The sequence below is a fragment of the Oncorhynchus nerka genome, linkage group LG22 (assembly GCF_034236695.1).
Source record: "Oncorhynchus nerka isolate Pitt River linkage group LG22, Oner_Uvic_2.0, whole genome shotgun sequence".
NCBI lineage: Eukaryota > Metazoa > Chordata > Actinopteri > Salmoniformes > Salmonidae > Oncorhynchus > Oncorhynchus nerka.
Window position 1 is genome coordinate 23,263,624 of NC_088417.1, and position 19,133 is coordinate 23,282,756.

The 19,133-nt window shown below is 43.6% G+C and overlaps 1 protein-coding gene across 2 annotated transcripts in view; it reads left to right on the plus strand.

Moving 5' to 3' along the window:
- The window catches only part of pola1 (polymerase (DNA directed), alpha 1), a 90,347-nt gene that overhangs the window by 54,752 nt on the left and 16,462 nt on the right, over positions 1–19,133 (plus strand). For both annotated transcript variants that reach the window (XM_029626536.2, XM_029626537.2), the window contains exons 33-36: positions 2,769–2,950; positions 4,327–4,458; positions 7,467–7,583; positions 17,691–17,787. In XM_029626536.2, coding sequence (XP_029482396.2) covers positions 2,769–2,950; positions 4,327–4,458; positions 7,467–7,583; positions 17,691–17,787 — 528 coding nt within the window. The remainder of the gene's footprint in view (positions 1–2,768; positions 2,951–4,326; positions 4,459–7,466; positions 7,584–17,690; positions 17,788–19,133) is intronic.

Sequence of the window (19,133 nt, forward strand, 5' to 3'; positions counted from 1 at the left end):
TTCACTTAGCCACGGAAGGTGTGTGTTTTCTCTGTGTGTCAGTGTTTGGGTTCACCTGGGAATACCAAATGGGTGTTCAGCTGCTCAGCTTCTAATGATATGATTATCTCAGCTGCTTGCACACACACAGTGATTTGATTGTTTTGGCATCCTTACAAAAATCGGATATTTCCGGTTTGTTTTTATCACACCTCCCTCACGATCTGCGCTCTCTCTGTCCTTCCTCTCTACCTTTTCCTCTACAGTCTCCACCATACCATATGTTAGGGTTCTGTCCACCCACTCTCCCCAGAGTGATTTGGTGATAAAATATCTCTTCCTTATGTTATAAAATACATTTTACCAAGACAAATATGATTTATTAATGTTCTGAGTCGTTCAGTAGGGGTTTTCTAACTTTTGATTAACAGTATATCAACAAAGTCGGATTTCGTAACCTTATGCATCCGATATCACCGAGCTCTGACAGCCGTGCAGCTTTCTCGCAGCAACTTTGAGGATTTACATATTGTGATGGTCAAATTTATTCCCCGGGTCGCTAAAAGCTTAATTGGCATGACACAAGCTGTATTAAATGTAATAAGCTTTGAAAATAGAAACAAAATGAATTGCACTCCCATTACCACTACCACTCTTTTGAAGCAAAAAAAAACACTGACTTTCAATATAAAATGCAGATTAAATCTTTTTCATTGCAGGTTTTTTCTATGTCTGCGTTTTGAAAATGCAGATTTCTGAAAGCTAATGCGACCCCATGTTTTGTGAAATCTTCGAAAAAGAACAGGAATTTTTCATTATTATTAACAGCATATGGTAAAATATAAAAATACTACATGTCATGTCTCAAAATCTTTATCTTCTTATATTGTTTTATGTCCTGTGGATGAGAAGAACGATGAGTTAGGCAACTCAATTCTGTCACAGCATCCAGCCTAGTCAACGTGATGCTGTGCGATATTCCTTACTTTTGAGCACTTTTTTTTTGCTGGCCTTGATATATGAATTTTTAATTTTACATTTTAATTGCATTCAGAAAGTATTCAGACCCCTTGACTTTTAACACATTTTGTTACTTTACAGCCTTATTCTAAAATTGATTAACAAAAAATGTCCCTCATCAATCTACACACAATACCCCATAATGACAAAGCGAAAACAGGTTTTTAGACATTTTTGCAAATGTTTTAAAAATAGAAAAACGAAATTCCTTCTATGTAAGTATTCTGACTCTTTGCTATGAGACTCGAAATTGAGCTTAGCTGCATCCTGTTTCCATTGATCATCCTTGAGATGTTTCTACAACTTGATTGTTGTCCACCTGTGTTAAATTAAATTGATTGGAAATTATTTGAAAAGGCACACGCCTGTCTATGAAAGGTCCCACAGTTGACAGTGAGTGTCAAGAGCAAAAACCAAGCAATGAGGTCAAAGGAATTTTCCGTAGAGCTCCGAGACAGGATTGTGTTGAGGCACAGATCTGGGGAAGAGTACCAACAAATTTCTGCAGCATTGAAGGTCCCCAAGAACACACAGTGGCCTCCATCATTCTTAAATAGAAGAGGTTTGGTCCCACCAAGACTCTTCTTAGAGCTGGCCGCCCGGCCAAACTGAGCAATCGTGGGAAAAGGGCCTTGGTCAGGGAGGTGACCAAGAACCCGATGGTCAGTATGACAGAGCTCTAGAGATCCTCTGTGGAAGGACAACTATCTCTGCAGCACTCCACCAATCAGGCCTTTATGGTAGAGTGGCCAGACGGAAGCCACTCCTCAGTAAAAGTCAAATGACAGCACACTTGGAGTTTGCTAGAAGGCACCTAAAAGAATCTCAGGCCAAAAGGGGCCTACAGGACTCAGACAATAAGAAACAAGATTCTCTGGTCTGATGAAACCATGATTGAAATCTTTGGCCTGAATGCCAAGCATCACGTCTGGAGGAAACCTGGCACCACCCCTACGGTGAAGCATGGTGTTGGCAGAATCATGCTGTGGGTATGTTTTTCAGAGGCAGATACTAGGAGACTGCGCCGTTCATCTTTCCCTCAATCTTGACTAAAGTGCAGAGAGATTCTTGATGAAAACCTGCTCCAGAACGTTCAGGACCTCAGACTGGGGCCATGACCCTAAGCACACAGCCAAGACAATGCAGGAGTGGCTTCAGGACAAGTCTCTGAATGTCCCTGAGTGGCCCAGCCAGAGCCCGGACTTGAACCCGATCGAACATCTCTGGAGAGACCTGAAAATAGCTGTGCAGCGACTATCCCCATCCTACCTGACAGTGCTTAAGAGGATCTGCAGAGAAAAATGGGAGAAACTCCTCAAATACAGATAAGCTTGTAGCATCATACCCAAGAAGACTCGAGGCTGTAATCGCTTCCAAAGGTGCTTCAACAAAGTACTGAGTAAAGGGTCTGAATACTTATGTAAATGTGATATTTCCATTTTAAACATTTGTAATACATTTGCAAAAATCTGTTTTTTTTTCTGTCATTATGCAGTATTTTGTGTAGATTGAGGGAGGGAAATATTTCATCCGTTTTAGAATAAGGCTGTAATGCAACAATGTGGAAAAGGTTAAGGGGTCTGAATACTTTCCAAATGCACTGTATGTCAACTTCACCCCTGTGCATTGCCACACACATTCAGACAATGTAGTCTTGATTGGTTCTGCCTCAGACTGGTTTTGTGTGTTTGTTCAGTAGCAGTGTGTTTATAACTGACACCAATACCGTCTCTGTAGATATTGTGATTGATTGTGTGTGCGTTCCCCAGGTCTGGACCCCAGTCAGTTCCGGGCCCAGCAGCAGGCGCAGAGAGAGGAGGAGGGAGATGGGTTCCTAGGAGCTCCGGTCCAACTCACTGATGAGGAGAAATATAAAGACTGTGAACGCTTCACATTCACCTGCCCTCTATGTACCACTGATAACGTCTACGACAATGTGTTTGAGGGAGCGGTACGTACACACACGTTTGATACTTCCTGGGAAGTAGGCTATAGTCTTTCAGTGTTGTACCTCATGCCTTATTTGTAGACAGGACTGACTCATACACACAGTCTGTGTTCATTGACATAGTTTACACTCCTGCACTTAAAGGCTCCTAAACCCCTATACACACACTCTCCATCTCGATCTGTCTTTTGTGCTTTTTCTCACTCTCTCACTCACTCACTCACTCACCCACTCACTCACATCACACTCCTACCCACCTACTACAGCCATTCCTGAACCGAGGTCACTGGAAAAGGGAGGTGTGTATTTTCTTATCACTCAGTAATGAGTTAGACGGACACAGCTTTCTCTTGTCGCAGAGAAACTCTTGAAGCTGACACTTTCCCCTCCGTTTGTCCTCCCATGGTTTTTACATCACACACACTGATAAGGTGGTACGTTAATTAGTGGTAACAGGGTCTAACAACTCAGGCGGGCCTTGACTTGAGATACAGGGGGAGTGAAGGAAAGAGGCCAGGGAGATTGAAAGGGGGTGGCAAGAGAGGAGAAGCGCTGGAGGGAATGGGAAAGACAGACGAGGGAGAGGAAGAGAACATCAAATAGAGAGAGGTAGACGGCTGTTATCAAAACCAGAGAAGAGAAGAAACAGAGGGCGAGGGAGGGAAAGAAGGAAAATCAATTGATGTTTTCTAGTCATCTCCTGGTGATGAAAACCCAACTTCAAACTTTTGCTGTATGTGTACGCCCGGCTGTCCTGCCGTCCGGCTGTCAGTCCAACTCCCCATCCACCATTTCTGTAAAAGCAGGGAAACCCTGTAGGAATACCACTACTACTGTGTGGATGTACCACTGTGTGGAAATGTGTGTATCAGTGCAATAAATGCATAGCCCTGTTGAGACACTCCCCAGTCCTGTCACTGACTAAATGAGAACATTGTTTAGGCCTTAGCAGATAGGAAGTAGTTAGCTACTAGTTGTGGAATTTCCATTGTGTTAGCAGTCCAGGTAGGTGCCTATGAAAGCCTGTTCTGACAGGTGAATGAGTGGGGAGATTGGCTGGAGCTTTGGAGTCTGCAGGCTGGGGAGATTGGCTGGGGGTCTGCAGGCTGGGGAGATTGGCTGGGGGTCTGCAGGCTGGGGAGATTGGCTGGGAGTCTGCAGGCTGGGGGTCTGCAGGCTGGGGAGATTGGCTGGGGGTCTGCAGGCTGGGGAGATTGGCTGGGGGTCTACTTGATCTGCCTATATGTGGTGCTGCATGATTCCTACAGTCCTGAGTTCTCCACTGCTAAACCTGGAGAGCAGGCTTTGACTGGTCCTGTGTGTGAGTGTGTGCGCGCGCCAGCACTGTGCTGACGAAGTCCCATCCTGTTTGTGTGTAGGGTACGATGGTGGAGGCGGCTCTGCTGCGATGCTGCAACCCGACCTGTGGGGGGCGTCCTCTGGACTACCCAACACACATCAGCAACAAGCTGCTACTGGACATCCGCAAGCACATCAGGAAATACTACAGCGTGAGTACCAATGGGGGTGTGTAAGAGGGGGGAGAGAGGTGTGTGTGGTTTATTGCAGGCAGTTTTGTCCTGCTCAGATTTACTATTACAATTTATTCCTACTGAATGCCGAACAATGGCCTTTCCCTCTGCTACACACACATAAATACACACACCCCTCGCCCTTCTGCAAATGGACTTAATTTAGTTCTTTCAGGCTTAAGTGCTTTCCTGGAATACACTACATTGTGCTCACTGTAGTAATCAGGCTCTGACTGGAGCTTGTATTTGGATATCTTTAGTTGGAGAAATAGTGTGGAGGGTTTTAGAACTGTTCTGGAACTCTCTGTATTGGTTTCAGAACTTTTGCTTAGAACTCGTATGTTTTCAAGAACTAGCGCTGATGCTGTCTTCAGGGTTGTGGAATGCAGTGGAAGATTGGAGTGGCGTTGCCTGCTAGTCTTTTAGATTGAGCATTGTGTGGAGGTAGGGGAGGGGGTGTTACTCTCCCACAGTGCTGAGCAGAAATCAATTAGTGGGGCGAATGTGCCCCCAAAAAACACGCACATACACTCTCTCAGGGAACGAGCCCCTCGCCCCCTTTGTAATGTGTGAAACAGCTGCTGCCACTGAATACTAACACCACACACACACACACACACACACTCACACACACTCTAGGAATACACGTGTGTATAAACACACAGAGGGGGCGATGAAGAGTGGTAATTAAGGATTTCTTTCAGACGAAGGGAGAGCTCAAATGGAGTTGTTTGTCTGGCCAGATAGACTGAAAGCCCTGGCCTGCACCTCTGTGCGCGTGTGTTCCTACAGAGACGTTAACCCCCCCGCTATTATCAATAAACCTGCTCTGCTAGACTGGCCAAACACTGATCCCTCTCTTCTGCCTCTTCCTCTCCATCAATCTTCCTCTCCATCTATCTTTCTCACTCCCCCCCCGAGTGTCGTTGGTTCGTTTTGTCATTCCGACCCCCCTCTTATTTACCCCTTTCAAACACCCGTTGCCATGGCGTTTAACAAATTATTGCAATTACTCTCGTCATGTGGGTCACCCCTGGAAACTGGCTGAGGGAGGGAGGGAATAAATAGAGAAGAAGGTGATAATCCTATTTTGAACAAAAGGTCAAATTGCTGAATGGAGCCGCTTTGATTAAGCGGAGGATGTACAAAGTGGACTGGTTTCAGCTCTATTCAGAGAGTGAGAGGTGAGTGCGTGTTTGTGTGTGTGCGTGTCCCTGCCTGCGTGGTTGCGTGCTTTGTCTACAAAAGTGGACTGGTTTCAGACCTATTCAACTCTAGAGCTGGCAGGATTGATTTCCTTACAAGCTAGAACCTCTCGTCTCTTCTCTCTCTCTCTAGTCCTTTTATCCTGAGAACCACCAGTCAAAATAGTGTGTATGTGCGCACGCCAGGTTGATTCCTGTGTGTTGAGTTCCACTGGTCTGAGATCACTGTGTGAAACAGTAACCCTCCACAAAGTCAACTATCTGCCTCATTATCACACCCTGGATGGAGGGAGACAAGGCGGTAGAGAGTTGGACAGGGGAAGAAAGGAGGAGCATGTTAGAAAAGAGGGAGAGGAGAAATGGGATGAGGTGCAAATGAGAGGGTGAAAGGAGAACAGAAAGGAGAGGACTAGGGATGGAGAGGGAGGGAGTGTAGGCTAGTTTCTGTGTCTTGTCTCACTGCAGTTTAATCTGTTTAGTTAAATGGTGTGGAAGTCATCTGACGGCTGGATTCAGTGTGTCAGGTAGTGACTGCTGTAATTATGTCATTATCAGCCCCCCCATCTCCTTCTTGCTCTCTCTCTGGCTTAATGTTTTTCTCTCTTTCTCTCCTCTTGCTCAGTTTCACTCAAAGACCCACAGGACTTTATCAGTTAATATACACTTTCTCGTGTGTGTGTTCGCATGCATCTCCAGCCCATGGGAACAGTGCTGTGTGTTTAGGCTTATGTCCTCAGGAGACTCTGGGATCAGACAGTCAGGCAATAACATCCCTAATGAACACACACACACCGCATCCCGCCAATCGCCTATAAACGAAAATCAAACACACACATATGTCCCAATTCAATTACAATCTCCCAGAGTTCACAGCATTACCCACAACCCCCTGGGCCAGAGACGTTATCTAAATTGCCAACCGCCATAGACACGAGGATCATGGGACATTAAACTGCTCTGTTGGCTCTGATAATATTCACCACAAGTGTGTGTGTGTGTGTGTGTTGTGTGGTTGCAGCCAGGTTAATGAGATTGATAACAGTACAATAGACCCTTCAGTTTATCTGTCTACTCTATGATTGTAATTGATACAGGGGAAAAGAGACCTCCATATTTCCTCCTTTTCTCTGTGGCCTAGTATATCTGGGAGAGTTATGGGGTGACTGGTGCATAGGGGTGTGTGGCTCACCCTTAGAGTGCTCAACTGGGTCGTTGTGTGTGTGTGGGATGATTTGGTTTGTGAGGTGATAGGACAGGTGCAGTATGTAGTAAGGGGTTGGATGTCCTGGGAACTGTTATTATTTGGGTAATAACCCCAACACGAAAGGGCAGGCCAGGGAGATATTGGGGGGAGGGGAACAGAGGGAGTAGGTTCTGCACCTGTCCAAGGCCACTGACTCACCCCAGGGGTCCTAACCACCTGCTGCCCTCTGCTCTGCCTGTCTGAAAAGGGAAGGACCCCCAGGCTCAAGCAGATGTGCCTTATTCACACAGAGGGGTTGTCTTGGAAAATTCGAGAATATACCATTTAGGGAGGAGGCAGAGAGAAGGCGGGAGAAAGTTGATCTATGTGTATTTAGGCAGATAATTATGTAATTGTTTCCAGCAAGTTCGCCTTGTTTTTTAAAGTTTCCTTGATATGAATACAATGTTGTAAAATCATTATATTTCCTCTGCTTCTCTCTCCCCCCATCCTTCTCTGTCTGTCTCTCTGTCCCTCTCTCATGCCGTCTCGCTTCACCCCCCAATCCCTCTTGATTCCTATCCCTCTCTCCATGTCAGGGTTGGTTGGTGTGTGAGGACCAGGCCTGTCAGAACCGGACTAGGAGGCTGCCTATATCCTTCTCCAGATCTGGACCCATCTGTCCTGCCTGCACCCGCTCTACACTCAAACCAGAGGTAACAGAGACACACTAACACACATACACCCACAAGCATGAACACACCACACACATATAATCCACTTGCATAAACACACTGGATGTGTACACACACACACCCACACACTCACTCTTATCGATGTTGGATCGTTTGTCCAGGTGATGGTGCTGTAGAGCCATTTTGAAAGCTACTGAGCTCTCGTTCTCTTCTCTCATCCTCTTCTCGCATCCTCTTCTCTCATCCCCTTCTCTTCTTGTCCCCTCCTTGTCTCAGTCCTCCGCTTCGCATTTCGCGTCCTCTCCTCTCGTCCTCTTCTCTCATCCTTTCCTCCATTCACATGGTCTAAATGATCTCTTCTCACTCCCCTCTCACGTTCCCTTGTTTTTGCTCTCCTTTTTATTTACCTCCCCTCCATATTTCTCCTCTTTCACTCTCCCTCCCTCCCACCCTGTCCTTGCCTCAACTGTTGTGTTCATACTTTAATGAGATTCTTATACAGGCCTTCCCAACACACACACTTGTAATTCATGTTGAAGTACAACATACACACACTGATAAGGGTATCCTCTGTTCTCTACACAGGCCTCTTACGGCCTTGAGTGTGTGTCTGTAGGAGGGTACTGGTAGTTTTTAAACTGTCTCCTTTATGAAGACCAGGTTAGCCTGAAGGGTAGATGTTTTTCTATCTGTGTCTCTCTGCCTTCACTTGATCTGATGTCTCTTTCCCTCTCGTTTTATCCCTGATGTTTCAATGTATTTTTCTCCTGTAGTTCTCTCCATTTTTCCGCTATTTTTCACTCCTTCTCCACTTTCTTCCTCCCTCCCCCTACAAGCTTCTCTCTCTCTCTCTCTCTCTCGATCCTCCCCCTTTCTCTCCCCAAGCTCCCTTTCCCCTCTTCCTCCCTCTTCTCTCTCCCCCTTCTTCCCCCTCTTTTTCCCCCCTCATCCTCTCTCCCTCCCCTTATCTCTCTATCTCTCTCTAGCAGTGTGTAGGGTTGTGTGGCGACAGGTTGAAACCCAAAAGGCCAATTTGTCTTGTCACCACGGCCACTTAGGCGTCCTTCTCTGTGCCTGAGGGCCCTGCCACTTTAAACTGCTGGCTGAATAAAACATTTAACTCACCCCTCTACCCTTAACCCACCTCTTCTCTCCTCCGCTCCCTCCTGTTCTCCCCTGCTCCCTCCATTCCTCCTTCAGCCTTCCTCCCTTTCGCTCCTCGCCCACTTGCTCCCACCTTTCTGTTCTCTCTCCCTCTTTCTCCCCTCTTGTACTTTCATTCCTCCATCCTTTTCTCGTTCTCTATCTCATTATCCGTCATCCCCTCTTTCTCCCCTTTGCCTCCACCCTTCTTCTCCTTTATCTTATCCCTCTATCTTCTTCCTACTCTTCATTCCACAGCCTCGTTCCTGTCTCTGTCAGTGATGTGTTTTCTGCTTGCTCTCTCTCCCCCTCCTGCTACCTCCCTCTCTCCCCTTCTCATATTCCCTCCCTTGCCCCCCCCCATTATCTGTCTCTCTCTCGCCCTACTCTCTTCCTCACTCTGATCTCCATGTAATAGAGGAGTAATAGCCACTCTTGTTGATTGGTTAGTAATTTGAGGGAGTTATGCACAGGTGCAATTTGTAATATTTTCAGTAAATTAAATTCTCTTTCTCTCTCCCTCTTTAACAATCTCCCCCTCCCTTGCTTTCGTTTTGTATCTGATGTGCTGTTTCTCTCTCTCGTTTTCTGTTTCTCTCTCTAGTTTTCTGTTTCTCTATCGCTTCTTTTTTCCCTTTCATTTTCGGTTTAGCCAATGCGCTCAGTCCCCTCCCACTCTTTTTTTCTCTCTCCTGTCCCTCTCCTCCCTCTTTCTTCCTCTCTCTCTCACTCCCTCCCTCTTTCTCCCTCCCTGTCTTTCTCCCTATCTATCTTTCTCTCCCTGCTTCCCTCTCTCTTTCTCCCTCAGTTTTATTGATGTACGTTCAGGCGCCCATTAAAGCTCTTTTTTCCTCTCTAGTGGAAATTGCAGCATGTTAATTTTCACACAAATTACGGCAATAGCAGGTATCTCTATTTGATACATTATAGCTGGAGCAATCAGAGATAATTGAGTGCCTTTCAGAGGGAGACGGCTGCATTCACTCCCGGCTCAAAGCCGCCCCATTATCGCCTAATCGCTCTTTAAACACTGAAATTCACCGAACAAAAATTCTTGTCATAATTTCGCTTAAGTGTATTTGGAAATCACAGGGCCTTTGAGCGAGGATAATTGAAATCAAATCCCTTTCACTGAAGCTGACATTTCTACATTTCCCCCCAATTGAAATTAATTTCAAAAATTGAGCATGAATATCTTCAAATAGCAGGCAATTATGCCTTGTGAATGGGGAGAAATTACCCATTGGTGCAGGGCTGCGCTAGCGAGCGGGAGCGCCAGTTAAATGTCTTTGTTTCCTGCAGTGTTTGGCTAGTAAAGATTTACATATATTGACTCATTATGGAGGCTTGTGAAGCAGATCGCTAGGAGAACTCAACCCAACGCTACAACGTCTGAGTTAAACCCTATCAGATATCACAACGCACAGCTACACAGTGATTTCTCTCTCCTCTCTCTTGCAGCTACAGTGGTGTGTGTGTGTAAGGGGTCAACTGGATCTGCAGGTTAGCAGTGTCTAGGTGGAATATACACTGAGTGTACAAAACATTAGCAACATCTTCCTAATATTGAGTTACACCCCCTTTTGCCCTCAGGGGCATGGATTCTACAAGGTGTCGAAAGCGTTCCACAGGGATGCTGGCCCATGTTGACTCCAATGTTTCCCACAGTTGTGTCAAGTTGGCTGGATGTCCTTTGGGTGGTGGACCATTCTTGATACACATGGGAAACTGTTGAGCATGAAAAACCCAGCCGGTGCACCTGGCACCCACTACCACCTACCAGTCTGTTGTCTTGCCAATTCACCCTCTGGAGGGCACACAAACACAATGCCTCAAGGCTTAAAAATCATTAACCTGACACTGAAGTTGATTTAACACGTGATATCAATAAGGGATCATTTCTTTCACCTGGTCAGTCTATGTCATGGAAAGAACAGGTGTGCTTAATGTTTGTACACTTAGTGTATGGCATGTAACCTTTAGATGTAGCTCCAGTGTTTATTGATTAGTACTAGTGATGGCTGAATTTCATACTGAGCACGAGACTGTCTTAGTTACACACTTATTTTGTCATGTAGTCATTGACCTCTCAGTACCTGTCTGAATAGAATACTAATTGTAGTTTTTTTGGGGGGGGGTCATTTTACCGTGTTCAGTTTATTGTGTGGGCTTTTGTGGTCTGTTTTAGACTGTTGGCTGTGGTTTAGCTATTTAGACCCATTTTGTATGCTATCTCCCCCTTTTTCTCTCCCTTTCATCCCCTTTCAATTTTCACTCCCCCTCTTTGCTCTCCCACAATTGTTTCTCCCCCTGTTCTCTCTCTCTCTCTCTCTCTCCCCTTGTTTCTCTCCCTCTCAGCCCATACTTTACAGGTTCACTTGCATGAGAAAGGGAAGTGCACCTACTATATGGGTGTGTTTGTGCAGATTGAGTGAGGGGGGTAGTTAGCGAGGTTGTGGGGGGGGTTGTTCGCTCCCTAGAGAGGCAATTTCACAGCTGGTTTGCTCTTTGGGCAGCCAGGCTGAAAATGCAGCAGATTTGTGGTGCAAATTGAAATGGTGTCAGTACAAGAACAAAGCACTGAGCCGAATGACGAGGCGTTTGTGCGTGTGTGGTTGTGTGTGCTCTAAATTCAATAACGACCTGTAACACCTTTAGCCACGCCTCTTCGACACCTGTCAGTCAAGTCCAGTGCGACTTTGTGTGTATGGCTAGTTTGTGTGTGCTCTGCGTTGGCAACGGTAACCAAGGATCCATTATGGGATTCATGGTTAGTTATTGACCAGGCAGTGCATCGTGGGTCAACAGCTGTGTGTCTCGCATGGTCATAGATGACCATTACATACATACATACATACATACATACATACATACATACATACATACATACATACATACAGTTGAAGTCGGAAGTTTACATACATCTTAGCCAAATACATTTCAACTCCGTTTTTCACAATTCCTGACATTTAATCCTAGTAAATATTCCCTGTCTTAGGTCAGTTAGGATCACCACTTTATTTGAAGAATGTGAAATGTTAGAATAATAGTAGAGAGAATGATTTACTTCAGCTTTTATTTATTTCATCACCCAGTGGGTCAGAAGTTTACACTCAATTAGTATTTGGTAGCATTGCCTTTAAATTGTTTAACTTGGGTCAAACGTTTCGGGTAGCCTTCCACAAGCTTCTCACAATAAGTTGGGTGAATTTTGGCCCGTTCCTCCTGACAGAGCGGGTGTAACTGAGTCAGGGTTGTAGGCCCCCTTACAACTTTGGAAGTATGCTTGGGGTCATTGTACATTTGGAAGACCCATTTGCGACCAAGCTTTAACTTCCTGACTGATGTCTTGAGATGTTGCTTCAATATATCCACACAATTTTCCTACCTCGTGATGCCATCTATTTTGTGATGTGGACCAGGCCCTCCTGCAGCAAAGCCCTCCCACAACATGATGCTGCCACCCCCGTGCTTCACTGTTGGGATGGTGTTCTTCGGTTTGCAAGCCTCTCCCTTTTTCCTCCAAACATAATGATGGTCATTATGGCCAAACAGTTCTGTTTTTGTTTCATCAGACCAGAGGACATTTCTCCAAAAAGTTCGATCTTTGTCCCCATGTGCAGTTGCAAACCGTAGTCTGGCTTTTTATGGCGGTTTTGGAGCAGTGGCTTCTTCCTTTGCTGAGTGGCCTTTCGGGTTATGTCGATATAGGACTCGTTTTACTGTGGATATAGATACTTTTGTACCCGTTTCCTCCAGCATCTTCACAAGGTCCTTTGCTGTTGTTCTGGGATTGATTTGCACTTTTCACACCAAAGTACGTTCATCTCTAGGAGACAGAGCGCGTCTCCTTCCTGAGCGGTATGACGGCTGCGTGGTCCCTTGATGTTTATACTTGCATACTATTGTTTGTACAGATGAACGTGATACCTTCAGGCGTTTGGAAATTGCTCCCAAGGATGAACCAGACTTGTGGAGGTCTATAATTTTTTTTCTGAGGCCTTGGCTGATTTCTTTTGGTTTTCCAATGATTTCAAGCAAAGAGGCACTGAATTTGAAGGTAGGCCTTGAAATGCATCCACAGGTACATGCATCCACAACTCCAATTGACTCAAATAATGTCAATTAGCCTGTCAGAAGCTTCTAAAGCCGATACATAACTTTCTGGAATTTTCCAAGCTCTTTAAAGGCACAGTTAACTTAGTGTATGTAAACTTCTGACCCACTGGTATTGTGATACAGTGAATTATAAATTAAATAATCTGTCTGTAAACAATTGTTGTAAAAATTACTTGTTAAGCTGAAAGTAGATGTCCTAACTGACTGGCCAAAACTATAGTTTGTTAACAAGAAATTTGTGGAGTGGTTGAAAAACTAGTTTTAATGACTCCAACCTAAGTGTATGTAATCTTCCGACTTCAATTGTACATATACACACTACCGTTCAAAAGTTTGGGGTAACTTAGAAATGTCCTTGTTTTTGAAAGAAAAGCACATTTTTTTTGTCTGTTAAAATAGCATCAAATTGATCAGAAATACAGTGTAAATATTGTTAGTGTTGTAAATGACTATTGTAGCTGGAAATGGCAGATTTTTTTATGGAATGTCTATATAGGCGTATAGAAGCCCATTATCAGCAACCACCACTCCTGTGTTCCAATGGCACGTTGTGTTAGCTAATCCAAGTTTATCATTTTAAAAGGCTGATTGATCATTAGAAAACCCTTTTGCAATTATGGTAGCACAGCTGAAAACTAGTTCTGATTAAAGATGCAATAAAACTGTCCTTCTTTAGACTAGTTGAGTATCTGGAGCATCAGCATTTGTGGGTTCGATTACAGGCTCAAAATGGCCAGAAACAAAGCACTTTCTTCTGAAACTCGTCAGTCTATTGTTCTGAAAGATGATGGCCATTCCATGCGAGAAATTGCCAAGAAACTGAAGATCTCGTACAGCGCTGTATATTACTCCCTTCACAGAACAGCGCAAACTGGCTCTAACCAGAATAGAAAGAGGAGTGGGAGGCCCCGGTGCACAACTGAGCAAGAGGACAAGTACATTAGTGTCTAGTTTGAGAAACAGACTAGATGTTGACCGATTATGATTTTTCAACACCGAAGACCAAAACAAGCCGTTATCGATTAATCGGCCGATTTCTATTTATTTATTTATTTGTAATAATGACAATTACAACAATACTGAATGAACACTTTTATTTTAACTTAATACATCAATAAAATCAATTTAGCCTCAAATAAATAATGAAACCTGTTCCATTTGGTTTAAATAATGCAAAAACAAAGTGTTGGTGAAGAAAGTAAAAGTGCAATATGTGCCATGTAAAAAAGCTAATGTTTAAGTTTTTTGCTCAGGACATGAGAACATATGAAAGCTGGTGGTTCCTTTTAACATGAGTCTTCAATATTCCCAGGTAAGAAGTTTTAGGTTGTAGTTATTCTAGGAATTCTAGGACTACTTCTCTCTATCCCATTTGTATTTCATATACCTTTGACTATTGGATGTTCTTATAGGCACTTTAGTATTACCAGTGTAATATTATACCTTCCGTCCCTCTCCTCGCCCCTACCTGGGCTCGAACCAGGAACACATCGACAACCGTCACCCTCAAAGCATCGTTATCCATCGCTCCACATAAACCGCGGCCCTTGCAGAGCAAAGGGAACAACTACTTCAAGGTCTCAGAGCGAGTGACGTCACCGATTGAAACGCTATTAGCGCGCACCCCGCTAACTAGCTAGCCATTTCACATTACACCAGCCTAATCTCGTGAGTTGATAGGCTTGAAGTCATTAACAGCTCAATGCTTGAAGCACAGCGAAGCGCTGCTGGCAAATGCAGGAAAGTGCTGTTTGAATGAATGCTTACGAGCCTGCTGCTGCCTACCACCGCTCAGTCAGACTGCTCTATCAAATATCAAATCATAGACTTAATTATAACATAATAACACACAGAAATACGAGCCTTAGGTCATTAATATGGTCAAATCCGGAAACTATCATTTCGAAAACAAAACTTTTATTATGTCAGTGAAATACGGAACCGTTCCATATTTTGTCTAAGGGGTGGCATCCCTAAGTCTAAATATTGCTGTTACATTGCACAACCTTCAATGTTATGTCATAATTATGTACAATTCTGGCAATTAATGATGATGGTCTTTCTTAGGAAGAAATGGTCTTCACACAGTTCGCAACAAGCCAGGCGGCCCAAACTGCTGCATATATCCTGACTCTGCTTGCACGGAAAGCAAGAGAAGTGACACAATTTCCCTAGTTAAAAGAAATTCATGTTTGCAGGCAATATTAACTAAATATGCAGGTTTAAAAAATATATACTTGTGTATTGATTTTAAAGAAAGGCATTGATGTTTATGGTTAGGTACACATTGGTGCAACGACAGTGCTTTTTTCGCGAATGTGGTTGTTAAATCATCATCCGTTTGGCGACGTTGGCTGATTCTATGAGAAATGAACAGGCACCGCATCGATTATATGCAATGCAGGACAAGCTAGATAAACTAGTAATATCATTAACCATATGTAGTTAACTAGTGATTATGTTAAGATTGATTGTTTTTTATAAGATAAGTTGCTAGCTAGCATTAAACTTATCTTGGCTTCTTGCTGCACTCACGTAACAGGTAGTCAGCCTTCCACGCGGTCTCCTCTTGGAGTGCAATGTAATCAACCACAATAGATGTCCAAAAATGCTGATTACCGATTTGTTATGGAAACTTGAAATCGGCCCTAATTAATCGATAAATCGATCGACCTCTAAAACAGACGCCTCACAAGTCCTCATCTGGCAGTTTCAATAAATAGTACCCACAAAACACCAGTCTCAACGTCAACAGTGAAGAGGCGACTCCGGGATGCTGGCCTTCTAGGCAGAGTTGCAAAGAAAAAGCCATATCTCAGACTGGCAAATAAATTAAAGATTAAGATGGGCAAAAGAACACAGACACTGGACAGAGGAACTCTGCCTAGAAGGCCAGCATCCCCAGAGTCGCCTCTTCACTGAGACTGGTGTTTTGCGTGTACTATTTAATTAATCTGCCATTTGAGGACTTGTGAGACATCTGTACTTGTCCTCTTGCTCAGTTGTGCACTGGGGCCTCCTAGTCTTTCTATTCTGGTTAGAACTGTTCTGTGAAGGGAGTCGCACACAGCATTGTACGAGATCTTCAGTTTCTTGGCAATTTGTCACATGGAATAGACTTCATTTCTCAGAACAAGAATAGACTGACGAGTTTCAGAAGAAAGGTCTTTGTTTCTGGACATTTTGAGCCTGTAATCGAACCCACAAAAGCTGATGCTCCAGATACTCAACTAGTCTAAAGAAGGACAGTTTTATTGCTTCTTTAATCAGAACTACAATTTTCAGCTGTGCTAACATAATTGCAAAAGGGTTTTCTCATGATCAATTAGCCTTTTTAAAATGATCAACTTGGCTTAGCTAACATAACGTGCCATTGGAACACAGGAGTGATGGTTGCTGATAATGGGTCTCTGTACGCCTATGTAGATATTCTATAAACAATCTGCCGTTTCCAGCTACAATAGTAATTTACAACATTAACAATATTTACACTGTATTTCTGATCAATTTGATGTTATTTTAATGGACAAGAAATTTGCTTCTTCTTTTTTTAACAAGGAAATGTCTTATTGACCCCAAACTTTTGAATGGTGGTGTACATGCATACTCACACACTTGTTAAACACTACACACACTCATTCATAGACATTGAAAACACAATCCATTCGCGGACACAGGCATTACGGATACTAACACTGTCATATACGCATCATAATAATAACATACTACATACCCCTGATGCTAGTTATGGGGGTGTCCTGTAGTTGAATGTAACAGTCAGTGTAATTAGCGTTGTGATAATGGCCTCATGCAATCACATTGACGGAGGCTGTTGTTCAGCTGCCTCTCCTCTTTCTCAAAAACCTTATCACAACAAACTATAAGCCAGGTGATTTACACATGATCAGATCTCTTTCCCTTTCTCTTCCCTCTCCCTCATTTCCCTCTCTACCTCCCTCTCTCTCGCTCTCACCCACTACCTCATTATCTCAGCCTCTCTCTCAGGCGTGCGACTAGAGTTAATTGTTGCTGAAATTAACAAACCAAACTACGGCTTTATTGGTCATGCTCCCTGAGAGGTGGATGGTGAGATGTAAATAGATGAGAGATGGAAATAGGAGGATCAGGGATGTGAGCATGGTCCGAGAATGTGGGAGGAAAGTGAAAGAGGTGGAGGTTGAGACAGTATATTTTATGACATCTGATTAAATACAGGTAAAAGCGAATATAAAGTGTCTTCATGGGGCGTTGGGCCACCATGAGCCAGAACATCTTCAATGCACCTTGGCATCAATTCTACAAGTGTCATGAACTCTATTGGAGGGATGCGACACCATTCTTCCATGAGAAATTTGATGGTGGAAAACGCTATCTCAGGCACTGCTCCAGAATCTCCCAGAAGTGTTCAATTGGGTTGAGTTCTGGTGACTGAGATGGCCATGGCATATGGTGGTTTACATTGTTTTCATGCTCATCAAACCATTCATTGACCACTCGTGCCCTGCGGATGGGGGTATTGTCATCCTATGGGGGCACAGCTATGGTTGCCAAAATAATGACCTGCCCAGCACTTTTATACATGACCCTAAGCATGATGGGATGTTAATAGCTTAACTCAGGAACCACACCTGTGTGGAAGCACCTGCTTTCAAAACACTTCATATCCCTAATTTACTAGCATTTCCATTATTTTGGCAGTTGCCTGTATATTATCAGAGCACATTGGGTGCTAGTAACACTGGGGTTGGATTAAGGGGCTTGGAACAGTCTCTTTTTTTCTCTCTCTCTCTCATTTGACAAACTACAGGTTTGACTGCTACAGTACCTGTTGATGAGTGTGTAGTAATGTGTGTTTTCTCTCCACAGTACTCTGAGAAAGCCCTGTACACCCAGCTGTGCTACTACAGGTTCATCTTCGACTGGGAGTACGCTGTCAGCAAAGTACTACAGAGCGACGAGAGAAGTAAAACTACACACACACTAGCATTCAATCAATATTACAATTGACACCCACTGACTGTACATACATCTTAGAGGCCTATGTATTAAGACGCACATACAGTTTATTGTAGTGACTGTCACACTCACGTGTAGACACTAGTGATACGCAGGTTGACTCATAACCCACAGTTCCCGCTGTTAAATCCGCCTGGCGGGCAGGCTTAGGGACATTAAATATTGTGTGGATGAAGGGTGGGTGGATGAAAGGTGGGTTGAATAGAGAAAACAATGCATAAAAAATCCATATATATCATTCTTATCTATAGGCTACATTAAAAATGTTTATTATTGTTATTTGACGTTAGTGCGCAGGCTAAGCCTACGCTTTAGGGCCGAACTGTACACTCGCTAAATACACACCAATTGCCAAATGCTTTGGGATCAGAAAAAGTTGACGTTGATCCACTGAGGCAGAAAAGACTATCGGAGTTTAATTTAATAAGAGGAAAGCTCCAAAATGGACAGATGAAAATAAATAGGAGGGCCAGAACAGTATTTTAATGTTTGGGAACGATTTGGTGAAGTGGTAAAAGAGCATGATAGCGGTGCCGGCTATGTCATATGTGATGATTGTGAGGCGCTATATAAATTCAAGTCACACGACGGGGACTTTAACATGGCATGTCGAGGGAACTGTAGGCTAATGTTCAGATGGTTAAATGGAACAGTCGTCTGAAATCTGGACACTGACTAGGTCTGTAACCTCTCACATAGCCTAATATAACATTTACTCCTGCAGAATGATTTCTTTCTTTCAGCATTTTGAGAGAATGAATGCGTGGTTAGGGACTGTCTGTAAAGGTGCTATCTTTATCAGCATCATAAAATATGCATCCAAGCCAAAACATGTTAGGGAGTTTTCACATCTTTTAATTTCCTTAAAACTGGTCTAACTGATGTATATTGGAAATTTTGCACATAAAATCATTTACGTTTTATTTTTTTTATTGCATTTTCGCACCGGTCCCTTTGCTGTCCGAGTGAAGCAGTGAAGAAAGAACTTTACCAATGTCAACTAGATTGAAGAATTCATTATATCGATTAATGGCATTATTCTGGTGAGCAAGGGTTTATTTAGTATTCGAAGGCAACAAGTAATGACTGAAGATAAGCTGCATGTATCTAGTTATAGACAAGTTGACTAACAAATAGACAACCAAAATGTTGAAATTATAAGCAGAAACACAGGCCTATCTAAAAGGCCTGTCAAAAATTGCTCCGCCTCTGACTGTACATCACATTTTCTATATTTGCGTGTTTGGTTCGGATGTGGGCCTCAGATTTGAAATATCACATAGTCAGTCAGGT